General features: G+C 40.1%; 1 protein-coding gene across 1 annotated transcript in view; it reads left to right on the top strand.

Annotated features, from left to right (window-relative positions):
• sppl3 (signal peptide peptidase 3) overlaps window positions 1-12,501 on the top strand; it is a 44,516-nt gene extending 32,015 nt beyond the window's left edge. The window contains exons 4-10 of the mRNA XM_026942600.3: window positions 870-989; window positions 1,090-1,168; window positions 3,679-3,791; window positions 6,272-6,378; window positions 6,509-6,863; window positions 7,685-7,794; window positions 8,540-12,501. Of these exons, the coding sequence (XP_026798401.1) occupies window positions 870-989; window positions 1,090-1,168; window positions 3,679-3,791; window positions 6,272-6,378; window positions 6,509-6,863; window positions 7,685-7,794; window positions 8,540-8,611 (956 nt within the window). The 3' untranslated portion in view covers window positions 8,612-12,501. The remainder of the gene's footprint in view (window positions 1-869; window positions 990-1,089; window positions 1,169-3,678; window positions 3,792-6,271; window positions 6,379-6,508; window positions 6,864-7,684; window positions 7,795-8,539) is intronic.
• Window positions 12,502-13,171: the final 670 nt, after the last annotated feature.

Genomic DNA, 13,171 nt, shown 5'->3' with positions numbered 1-13,171 from the left:
TGAAATGGGGACTTGAGTGAAGACTCCTCAGCTTGCATTTTAAAATTAATGAATAAATGAACAAATAAATAAATTAAATTTCATGCCATCTGATGATTCAAGCTGAAGCATGTAGAAAGTAACAACAATAGGACCAGGCCTCAATCAGTCCTATTTTATATATATATATAAATCCTGATACATAAATCATTAAAATCATGTAAGAAATTGAATAATTAGAATATAGGCATAATTAGGGCTGGGCGATATGACGATATTGTGATAAATTTTGTCACAATACACTTTTCTGAGATCACATTGTGATTGTTTTTATTCAGTTCTTTCAGCTGATGTTATGTTTACAATTTTGTTCTTAATCTTTAAAACTAAATATGAAAATTTAACAGGAAAGTCATGTTATTTATTTATCTCCAAAACATTTAATCAGTTTATATTCAATTAATTTTAATATTTATGTAAAAGTAATTTAAATAATAATAATAATAATAATAATAATAAAAACATACCATTATTATTATTATGTGCAACACTGCTGTTTGGCAGGTAGTTTGTGTTCAAGAAGCGTGTTGTGTCTTTTTGTTATTTTATTTTGCTTCATGCCACTTACTCACAGCTGTAGTTATTTAAACAACTGTGTATATTTGTTATGCTATTGCAACAGTGTTGTTGTGGTTTTTTAAAAAACGTATTAAACACATCTTTAGCAGCGTAAAATCCGCGTCTGCCATTCTGGCTGTTAAACCATTTCATCTAAACCCAAACCTTCATGACTTTCAGATATTTCAGGGTACACAGTCATACCAGCCCTAATTACTGTAATACATGATTGTGTGTGTGTGTGTGTGTGTGTGTGTGTGTGTGTGTTTCAGGTATTCAGACCATCGACTCCACACAGGCTCTGTTCCTCCCAATCGGAGCATCTGTCTCGCTCCTAGTCATGTTCTTCTTCTTCGATTCGGTCCAGGTGGTCTTCACCATCTGCACTGCAGGTAAGGGTGTGTGTGTGTGTGTGTATGTGTGTGTACATATATACTTTCCTTTGACACTCGGGTCATTCACTTACTAATTCTCTCTCTCTCTCTGTGTCAGTTCTGGCTACTATAGCGTTTGCATTCCTGCTGTTGCCGATGTGCCAGTATCTGACACGACCCTGCTCCCCACAGAACAAGTAAGATCAATCCAGATGTTTCTTCACTTCATTGCTGTACGGCTGCTTCTTGTATACCGGCTCACCATACTAAGGCTTTTGTGCATCCAAGTGTTTCATTTGTATAGTGGATTTGGTGTGTCAGGATGCCTGTCAAAAAAAAAAAAAAAAAGATAAACTAGATCATTTCTGCAAAACTCTGAGCATTCATGTATTCATTCATCTTTTAGTAAGCATGTTACAAACAGTATTTTCAGACCTCATGTGCTCATGTGAAGTTGCTATAGAAACTGCATTTTCTCATTCGCTGTACAAGTTGCATTTTCAGATTCTGTGTAAACGTGTCTATAGAAACGGTGTTTTCAGGCATGCCATGCAAGTTGCTATAGAAACAGCACTTTCAAATATGTTATGCAAGTTGCTATAGAAACTGCATTTTCAGGCTCGCTGTACAACTTGCTATAGAAACTCCATTTTCAGGCTCGCTGTGAAAGTTGCTATAGAAACGCCGTTTTCAGGCTCACTGTGCAAGTTGCTATAGAAACGCTGTTTTCGGGCTCACTGTGCAAGTTGCTATAGAAACTCCATTTTCAGGTTCGCTGTACGAGTTGCTATAGAAACTCCATGTTAAGGCTCACGGTGCAAGTTGCTATAGAAACAGAAGTCTGTGGCATTACATTCAAGCTGCTGTAGAAATGGCATTTTCAGGTATGTTGTGCAAGTTGCTATAGAAACTGCATTTTCAGGTGTGACATGTTAGTTGCTATAGAAACGGCATTTTCAGGTGTGCCATGCAAGTTGCTATAGAAACGGCATTTTCAGGTGTGCCATGTTAGTTGCTATAGAAACGGCATTTTCAGGTGTGCCATGTTAGTTGCTATAGAAATGACAATTTCAGGTGTGCTATGCAAGTTGCTATGGAAACGGCACTTTCAGGTGTGCCCTGGAAGTCTCTATAGAAACCACATTTTCAGACTTGCTGTGCAAGTTGTTATGGGCCTTGCAGGCATGTTCATGTTCATGTTCATATGAAATGTTTGCCTTGTGTCAATCAGCAGTGCACGCACTCAAGGCATTAATACACCAGAATGAAAAACATTTCAGACCCGATCAGATTCCAGTCCCACATTTATGGGAAATATCGGGTGAACACCGATTCTCAGAGAGGTGCGTTCCTACTAGCTCCTTTAACCAAAAAAAGGCTAAATTAAGGTTTAACTTAAAACCTGTGGATCTAGAAGATGCAGGTGACTAGCAGGCTTTGTGGCTCTTGTTCAAAGTTGTCTGTAGTAATTAGTCTGGATTTAGAAGATGAACCTTTTTACTGGATGCTTTCACATCGTCAGCTTCACAGCACTGAGCCGAAAGAGAGCCAGAAGCCAAGAAAAAGTCCAGGGTGTTAAACATTGTCACTTAGAAAGGTGATTCAGATGAGTGTGTCTATGAAATCGTTTTTTCTCTTGTCATGTACATCTGTAGGTCATTATACATCTACAGAAATATTTTATTTGATATTTGTTGCTGGTAGAAAACAACATTGGCTCATTCTGCTCTAAATTTGTTTAATTAAATACTGAAAATGAATGAATTAACAAATTATGTGCTTGTTATATTGGTATTTGTTTCAGCACAGCATATAGAAAGTGGAAATAATAGTTTCTTCACCCTACATAGTGCACTATATTTTCAAATTGTGAGTCATTTGGGATTCAGCCATTTGGGATGTGACCCACGTGCTACTGTATGAGCATATAAAGTTATGCTGTGTGAAATAATAATAAGTGCCTTTTTAACACTCAAGGTTGCAGTAAAAACATGTTTGCCAAAAGAGCTAGGAACAAAAGGAAGCTAGGAAGAATACTAGTAGGAAGAAGATAGGGAAAATAATTTTTTTTTTTTTTTTTTTCACACCAGATCAAGTGAATTATTGCTTTTTAAAAAGCCACTGAAGGCGGAAGGGAAAACACAGCAGTATAAGGTTGGGTGAAGGAAAGTCAGACGCACAGGATGAACACCTACAACTGTTACTTAAAATGATTTTTCTGTACAGCTACTGAAATGGCTATGAATCTTACACTGTAGGTAAATTTATTAAAAAGTAAACAGGTGATTACTGAGTTATATTTTTAACACACCACCATCAGGTACAGCATCTTGGATTATAATTTGTTTACAAAAATAACTTATTTTTATTTCATATCCACAACTGATTTCAGTTCATCCGGAGACGCGATTGATGCATCTGTGCTGTATTACTGGATACTGCAGTAATGAACATAATTAAAATATATACATAATGTTTGTCAGAAGTGTTCAGGGACTCATTCAGAAATACCGATAAGTACTCAAAGTCTGTAACTCACAAACAAACAAACAAAACCTCATAGGATCTCGGCCGAACTCTTGGCCGAACGAACTCTCGGTTATCCTCCATGTTTTGCTAGCTAAGCTGCAGGTCAAGTTTGTTTAGACTATTTGTGTATCTGCGTATATACAGTGTGTGTGTGTGTGTGTGTGTGTTTTACGTGCAGGATTTCATTTGGCTGCTGTGGCCGTTTCACGCTGGCTGAGCTGCTCTCCTTCTCCCTCTCGGTCATGCTCGTCCTCATCTGGGTGCTCACAGGACACTGGCTCCTCATGGACGGTAGGAGTCTGTCTGTCTGTCTGTGTTTGTGTGTCACTGAGAATCTAATGTATCTTGGAAAGCGTGTAACGTTGATAAAACCCTATTTGTTTTACTTACGAGTCCTGCTTCACATTATAAGCTGCTAAGTAGTCATCACGTACTTTCATCTTTTCTCCACTTACGTTACTGTAATTATTCATTTCGTGCAGTGGCACATTTTTCCAGATCATAAGACACTCGAGAGTAAAACACAACCTTCCCCTTAATTTTTGTTTGTTTAGCAAAAAAAGAAGTATCTGTTCAGCTTAGTTCAGTGTTTTGTCTTGTCAAAGCCTCTGCTATAGTTTACAGTAATGTTTACTACTTCAGCCTTGTAATTCAACATAATGCTAATTCCTGCTCTCGCACACATGGAATTTTAAAGTTATGTTAGCACAGAGCACCCAAAACGTACGTCTTTTATTACGCCTTTTATTTGTTAGTATTCTTTGTTTTTTGAGGTCACGTCAATCAGCAGCACCTGAAAGTCATAAGCTGACAGTCTTATAAAATTTATTCATGTTCAGTAGCTTGACGAGGAAAACTTGAGAAACCACAGGGTGCTCCAAAGTCAGCTACCACGGTATGGCTTTTTCAAAGTCCAAATATTTATGGTCCTGACTGTACGTCTTAAAATGGCAGTGAAATTTTCAAACATAAGGTATAAAGGTATAGTCACTCAAAAAAAAAAAAAATTCAAAATGCTTTTAAGTATATCTCAAACAGAGAATTTTTGAGATATACTTAAAAGCATATATATATTTATTTTTTTTTTTTCTTCATACATTTCCAAAGGGTTGCTCAGGTCTTCCTGATGTCGTGTCTCTCGATGGTCGACTTTAAGGCGCCGTATGCTAGCACCAAGTTGATGTTCGCGATACTCAGAAGCTACTGTACATACACTAGCAAAAGATCAGTTCAAAAGTGCTAAGTCAACAAAGTTCTTATTTTATACCTGGTTAAATGTTTCATTTTACAAGTACAAAATTCTTGGCTTTCAATGCTCTTAATTGCTTTAACACCCGTGTGTCTCTGAGTGCCTGATGGGCTGTGTTCCAAATGGAGCTTCACGATCAGGTGCTACCTTGTGGTTTATACCTGTGATACCTGTTTATTCAGTTTAATTCGTTATATAATTGTTTGTTCTTTTTGTTGATCTGCATATTAAGGTGCGTTATGAAGAACTTTGTTGTTCAGTGTTTGTCACTGTAATCCCTGTTACTGTGGTAACACTGACTGTGCTAATTTACTGAAAGAACTTCTCCATAAACACATGCCTGAAATCTTCATATACATCATTAAGCCCTGTAATGTCATTATCATTTACTTTACATCACTTCCAGCTTTGTGTACAAGCCTGCTGTCAAACGTCAGGAGACAGAGTTTCCCACTAGAAGTATTTTCCAGTTTAAAATGCTTATTCGTGGATAATTAACATAACACGCATACAGCACAGATCATTATGTATATGTTTATGAATATTAGAGTGCAAAACAATATTTTTCAATGTCAGATGTCAATTTTGCGCAGTAGTTGCGCTTCAGTGAAGTTCATGAAATGTCAGTGGATTCTTAACTGTGGTTCCAGACGTCAGGTGAACACGTCCTTAAGTTTGTTGAATCATATTTTATTGGCTATCAGGTGCTATGATGAGAAACACAATTAACCAATCAGAATCAGGGGATTTTCTGTTTGCGTTTGAAAGCCAGCTAGCTTCACTGTAAGCGTAGAGATATTGAAATGACAGCTGAAAAGAAGTGCAGATCCGGTTTTATAGATATAATGTCATTATCTGCTCTGTTATTGACTTTGAGTGGAACTGTCATAAAGGTTTTTTTTTATGGCAGTGTTCTTAATATGGTGTGTGTGTGTGTGTGTGTGTGTGTGTGTGTATTTGTGTTGTCAGCACCCCTGCTACTGTCTGACATCCACCTGAAATGCATGAGCATCTCACACTTCTCAGTTTAATTTTATTGTACACATCACATAATGATTTTTATTTAGAATATTTCCTCAGCAATGGACCAGTAGCACATTTTTACTCATGCAACTACAAATTTGTTGTACTGTTTCTCGAATTTATGTCCTAGTTTTCATTTGACTCACCCTTGTGCTTCTTGCATATACTAATGGGAACGGGATGCTACCAAACTGCACTTGGGGGGAGAGTAATTCCGGTTGTCCCACGTGGACACGCCGTAACGGCGGTCGGTTACAGGGTGGAAATTTGGTTGTTTTTTTTTTTTAATAGATTACAGAAAGTCATAGAGTGTCCCAAACCATGTGAGCAAGTGTGAATGGAATAGTTTACTGGAAAAGTGTTTGGGTGATGTAGACTTGCGTTCATTTTTTAGCTACTTAAATCAGCTCCGTAAATTTCCGAAATATTGGACAATTATTTAAATTAGATTTTCTTCTGTTAACTGATGTGTTGGTGTTGATGCTGTTTCTCTGTGCAGCGCTGGCGATGGGTCTGTGTGTGGCGATGATTGCCTTTGTGAGATTGCCCAGTCTGAAGGTGTCCTGCCTGCTCCTGTCTGGTCTGCTCATCTATGATGTGTTCTGGGTAAGAACAACACACACACACACACACACACACTGACCACTGTGCACTGTGCACTGGTGGTTGTTCTACACTTCTGAGCACAGCGTGCGAGTGTAACTGTGTGAATCTCTGTCCCTCCTCTGGTCTTCAGGTCTTCTTCTCAGCTTACATCTTTAACAGTAACGTGATGGTGAAGGTGGCCACGCAGCCGGCTGATAACCCGCTGGACGTTATCTCCCGTAAGCTGCACCTGGGTCCCAGCATGGGCCGGGACGTGCCACGCCTCTCGCTCCCAGGCAAGCTGGTGTTCCCGAGCTCCACGGGCAGCCACTTCTCCATGCTGGGCATCGGCGACATCGTCATGCCCGGCCTGCTGCTCTGCTTCGTGCTGCGCTACGACAATTACAAAAAGCAGGCGAGTGGCGAGGCACAGAGCCCCGCCAACATGTCCGGGCGCATGCAGCGCGTCTCCTACTTCCACTGCACCCTCATCGGCTACTTCGTGGGTGAGTTAGAGTACAGCTGTTCTGCATTAGATAAGATGTGGGTTTGGATGGATGTGTACAATTAGATAGTTGTGTACAAAGGATTTTTAGTTTTTAATTTACTTGCTTATTTTTTATTTACTTACTTATTTTGCTCCTAGCTCATTCAGTGTCATAACCTTTATTGACTGTGTTAGTGCTTCAAAATATTCCATTTTGTTCAGATAATTATTTAATGATCTCTCCCAAAATCTCCAAATTCTGTACATTTCTGACTCTCAAGCAAACAAAGGATTTTGGATATGATCTTACTGTCAGTGTGTCCTGGGATGAGTGCAGGATAAACTTGGATTACAGGAATTTTCTTCCTTGTCAGAGTCGTCTCTGGCTTCTTCCTTAGGGATCCAAATCTACAGGCAGATTTCTGTAAAGCTGCTTTATGACAGTGCAAATAAAACGAGTTAAATTCACATTTGGACTTTCGGCTCCATAATCCTGTAGACTGGTGTATGTTTTTAATCCTATAGAATGTGTGTAGAGTTTTCTAATCCTATAGACTGAGATCTAAAGACCAGGATGTGCTCTAATCCTATAGCGTCCTGTTAGGAGATGTCTTCTGTCCCTATAGATATTATAATGAGTCCTTCCTTCTCTCTCTCTCTCTCTCTCTCTCTCTCTCTCTCTCTCTCTCTCTAACACTGTCTGTGTCTCTCCCCTCATGTCACACTCTGTCTGTATGTCTCTCTCTTCCTCTCAATGTCTGCCCCTCACTCTCTCCTGCCCCTCTCTTTCTCTCTTGCTCTCCCTCTCTCTCTCTCTCTCTCTCTCTCTCTCTCTCTCAGGTCTGCTGACTGCGACTGTGGCGTCTCGGATTCACCGTGCAGCGCAGCCCGCTCTGCTCTACCTGGTGCCCTTCACCCTGCTGCCTCTGCTCACCATGGCCTACCTGAAGGTACGACTGCATACAGTCAAATTTACAGAATTCTCCCACTTTCCCCAAATGTGCACGATCATCCAGGACATACTTGACGTCCGACATGTACTTCTTTAATTTTGCACTGGACCTATGAGGCTAGTGTCACTCAGGAATAAAAAGTAGTAATAAAGTAGTAAAAGTGTGTCACAGAAATTCTTTTCTGTGAATATCAGCCTCGCTTTAGTTCTTCGGCGATGTACTGCTGTAGATTAGGGCACAGTTATGAAGTGACGCACAAGCTGGAAGTGACTGATGGGTCAATAGTTGAAGTTGAAACTAAGTTTGTAAATATTGACTCGCTGCTATTTTAGTAAATAGATTATACAGCTTATGTAAAAATTTGGGCAGTTTTTTCACAGTAAACTTTATGGGTAGGTTGGACTGCTTTATTTGTTAGCCACTGTTGCTTTGGGGTCATGGACAGATTGTATATATTTAATGATTTTGAATTTATTTTAGTTGAATTTAAGGTTTCGTTGCCTGGGACCTTCTCACCATGACCCCCACCCCTCTACAACCCATACAGTCTTCAGTATTCGTCTCGTTTATATAGTTACATGTTTACGTAGTGTTTAGTGGCAGTATCAGAGTCCAAGTTGTGTGTGTGTGTGTGTGTGTGTGTGTGTGTGTGTGTGTGTGAGTGTGTGTGCGAGAGAGAGTGACCAGGTCATCACAAGGATGGGAAAATCTGACAGTTCTGACCTTGTGTTGACATTTGCAGGGCGATCTGCGGCGCATGTGGTCTGAGCCTTTCCATGCCAAGTCCAGCAGCTCCCGGTTCATGGACGTATGATGGCCATGAGCGAGACGGGCAGCATTCACTTCAACTCATCCCCAACACACACAGGGAGAGGGAGAGCAGGAACATGGGAGGGGGGAGTCGCACACGTCTTCTCATCTCCTTATTCATGGATCAGATGGAGAGCAGCTTGACTTCACTGCCAGATGGATTCTGCTCAGCACATTCACTCACCTTCTCTTTTTATTACCTCTTCTGTTTCCTCTCTCTCTCTCTCTCTCTCTCTCTCTCTCTCTCTTTCTCTCTCTCATCTCCCCCATTGGTCCCTGTTGGACTGAGAGGCCACTCCTTAATAGACTTGTCTTTACGGGACACAACTGGTGCTCGATGAGCTCCACGTGATTATTTTTTTTCTAATCGGCGTCATTATGGATTTGCAGACTGTTGGTGTGTTTTGTTTTTTGTTTGTTTGTTTTTGGGGGTTTTTTTTTGTTTGTTTTTTGTTTAGTTTTGTTTTTTGAACCACGGACAAGACGCTGAGAAAGTCTCAGCTTAGGACAGTGATGACCCTGAGGGGACCAACATGCGCACACATACACACACACACACACACATACACACAAGGCCACAGACGCTTTCCTGCTTCTCTCTCTCTCTCTTTTGCGTCCTCTCCTCCTCTCTTATAAGCCCATCCCCTTTCCCCTTTACAGATATGTGTATTTTATTTAGAAAGATTTTATTCTTGGCATATACAGAAACAACGCATTATGAAACGGAGTGTGTCCTTACCGTTGGGAAGGCCACGCCCCTCTATGTATATATGTGTACACATGTATTAGGGTTATCATGTTGGGGTGCAAGTGTGTATGTCTGTGTGATCAAATATGAATTGTGTGTCTGTGTGAGTGAGGGTTTTTTTCGTGCTTTTCCCTTTGTTGCTTTTTAGGTGGATTTGTAGTGAGAGGTTGATGGGAAATGCAGTTTTTTTTTTTTTCTCTGAAAGTCGCACCATATACACTTTTTACGACCATGTTCCCTCGTTTAAAGAAATAGTTTGGTGAAATTTGGACGATTTCTCACCCCAAAGACATGTTTGGGGTCTGATGTTTGCAGCTTTTTTTTTTTGTTTGTTTGTTTTGTTTTGTTTTTTGGAGTTCTGAGATAATGGAAGGCCATGGGCAGGATTCCCAAGATGATGTGTTCAAGTTTTGTTCATTTTTATAGATCACACTAAGTCTCACCGTGTCCTAGTCTGCTTTATACCACCGCACTGATGAATTCTTCAGAAGCTTGCCGATTAATAAATCAGTAACAGGTTTATATTAATGCACTCGTTCTGACATGTAATCGTTTCTATAGTAACAGTTCATTCACTCGTATGATCGACGCTTCATGTAATCTGAGGGTGCTTTCACATATGCAGTGTTTAGTCCACCTGAATCGAACTCTAGTGTGTTTTCTTCTTTAGTCCGGTTCCGAGACCATCTCAGCGAGGTGATTTCTGTCTGCTTCCAGTCAAACTCTTCGAGGTCGATTCGATCCAACGGCAGGAAGTGAGTTTTAAATTGCGGTTTTGATGTTTTTTTTTCTGTAGACATGAACTGCTAAAATGAGTTGCAAACCATGGCAAAGGACAGAGCTGTAGCGCTGCGGAAATGCGATGTGCTCTGGAGATTTTGACTGAACAAAAAGAGAAAATAAATCCCAGAGACGATACACAAAATGTTTTCAAATAGTTGTTTATATAATTATCTAGTAATATATTGAATGCAGCTGTTGTGTGTGTGTGTGTGTGTGCTCAGATTATGTTTTGTGAATTCTACACACACCACACAGTAAAGTTCTGTTTAATTTCTCAGCACCGTATTTCTGACCAATTAAAGAAAGAAAGAGCGCTTTACACGTTTTCTTTTTTTCCTCAGCGCTACACACCCGTTGTTATCTGGTTTACTCAGTTGCGTACAGTGAGAAAACAAAACAAACCAAAAGTTTCACATTTCACTCTGATTTGAATTCAGCAAACAGACTAATAGCTGTGAAAGCACATCTAATAATAAATGGATTAAGAAAAAGTTATTATTTAATAAAGAAAAGCGTATTTCCGTATAGAGATGTTTATGTAACATTTATTGGAAGGAGTCTCCAGTGCCAGCATTTTGTAACAATCAGTAAGTCTTCAGGACAGAGGACTTTTGTGCTTTCTGGTTTCTCTAACATAAGCTGTGTTTTTTTTGTCTTTTTAACTTCAGAAGAGAAGCTGGTGAGGGAATGACTGTTTATAGCTGCTATAACGTAAGAGAGAACAGGAACTTACTTGTCTCATAGATGTATTATATAATTAAATATAAGTACAAACAGTTCAAAAGGATGACGTCCTGCTCATTGATGAATTGAAAATCCCACCACCCAGTGTGGATTATTTTCCTATAACAGCATGGCCTGTAGCGTATTATTATTATTATTATTATTATTATTAATGACTTATCATTTTCATTTCTAATACGACGCTACACTGGCTTCATGGTTTCAGAACTAACTTTTCACCAAACTATTCCTTTAAGCTGCAGGTAACTAGCAGGAGGGACTAAAGGGTGGCACGGCTTCAAGAGGGGCTTCAGTATGCTAGAGAAAGAGTGTGTGTGTGTGTGTGTGTGTGTGTGTGTGTGTGTGTGTGTGTGTGTGTGTGTGTGTGTGTGTGTGTGTGTGTGTGTGTGTGTGTGTGTGTGTGTGTGTGTGTCTGTCTGACTGAACTGAATGTATGGCATTACCTCTGTTAAGTCTGTTCAGAATGGTGCTCTTACAGTCGACGGGCTCAGCGCTGATTACGGTTGTCGTTAAGAAGCGGTGTGGCTTGTAGGCATGTGCCAGTATTATCCGAACAAATTCCTAACCCAATTATGGGATTCCCTTCTTTGAGACGGCTCTTTCAAATCTCCCTGAAGTAAGAATCCAAGATAACAGTAATTTGTGCATTAAATTGTCACAATATGTTGTAAAAGTGATAACTGGCACATGCCTAGTGGCTTGCGTTCTAATTCTCCCTTTATTTTAGTATTTTCTTGACAATTATTTGCCCTAAGAGACTGGAATTGTGTGTGACTGGTGTGTGTGAGTGACTGGTGTGTGTCAGTGAGGTTTGCTGGTTTGTCTGTCGAGATTTTCTTGAGTTCCGCTCCTTTATTTTTTTTTTTTTTTTTCTACTTGTTACCCGTTTCATTATTTCTAAATCTGTGAGTTGTCTGGCCTTGCATGTGAAGTGTACAGTGTGTCGTCGTTCAGGAAGCCCACGGCAGCACTGCAACACTCGCGCACACGCAGGCTTTCAGCGAACGAACGAGCGTATGATTGCACAACAACATAAACACAAGTGCTCGGGCTACAAAGATCCTCGGAGGGTTTGGACGCCTCGGGCCCTGTATCTCAGACAGGGACAGGGACAGGGACCTCACAGACGCCAGGCAGAGAACATTGTCCTGACCACGGCACATTCGGAGCATCACAGATGTCGACTTACCCACAATCCCTTTCTTGATCCCCTGCCAGCCCCCCTTATGGACATGAAACTCTGAAATCATGGAATGATTGAACATTTTCAAAAGGTTTTCTTTTTTATGACAAGCTTCACCACCTTTTTGTTTTGTTTTTTTTTTTTTTTGTTTGTTTGTTTTATCCCCTTATTTGTATTTTTCTTAGTGTTTTATTTTATACTTTTTCCCATCCCTCTTCACTCCCTGCCAGCAGAGGGCGCTGGGCTCCGTTGGCACATCTGCGTTACGGCCAAAAGGATTCTGTATAAAAGTGGATTTAAAAAAAATAAATAAATTAAGAACTGTGTAGTGACCTATGGATCCTGACGCGCTGTACCTAAACGTTTTCATCTCCTTTAACCTGCTCCCCTTCATCCGGTCAGGATTCTGCTGTAAATAAACGTGACTCTAACTGTAGCGCCTCCTTACTGTCTCACTGTGTTTAATACCTGCACAAAAACAAACTGGCCCAGCAAAGTTTTTAATGGTTTTAATTAGAGCTTTATGCCAAAAGAAGGAATGAAATTAAATATATAGTCAACCGCAGAATTAAAGGAAAACTCCACCCTGAATGACTTGCATATTAATCTTTATAATGAACATGTGATCCTCACTGGCATCTAGATTTATTTTTGTAATGACTGACCTCGCTTCATTTCTACCTAAAGTGAGCGATGCAGCGGCGCTTTAGTCTGACCGGCTCTCTCAACTCCTCATCTGTACACTCTGCTCAACAGATCAGCTTCCGAAACTTCAACTTTGATTCTAATACCACCATCAACGCCATCACACTCGTCATCTCGTCGATCTCTAACTAGCCAAATCGTAAACTCTGTAACTCGGAGGCAAGTGTGTTGTATAGCTGCACTGCATTCTGTGACTCTGAGTCCAACATTTGCACCAATGTCACTATTTCTACGCTGGATTTCTCATTAATACGTCACTGAACATCGCTGGAAAATGATAAGTGAGAAAAGAAACTTGTTTTTTAGGGGCTAATAGCAAAATCTTACTGTTATCCCCTTGTGTTTAAGATTTCTCTCCTACTGAATGTCACTGTAACTGCGCTAGAAATATCACACTCTGA

This window comes from Pangasianodon hypophthalmus, chromosome 17 (genome assembly GCF_027358585.1).
Source record: "Pangasianodon hypophthalmus isolate fPanHyp1 chromosome 17, fPanHyp1.pri, whole genome shotgun sequence".
NCBI lineage: Eukaryota > Metazoa > Chordata > Actinopteri > Siluriformes > Pangasiidae > Pangasianodon > Pangasianodon hypophthalmus.
The sequence above is the reverse complement of the archived record's forward strand: the minus strand, read 5'-3'. Positions and strand labels throughout refer to the sequence as shown.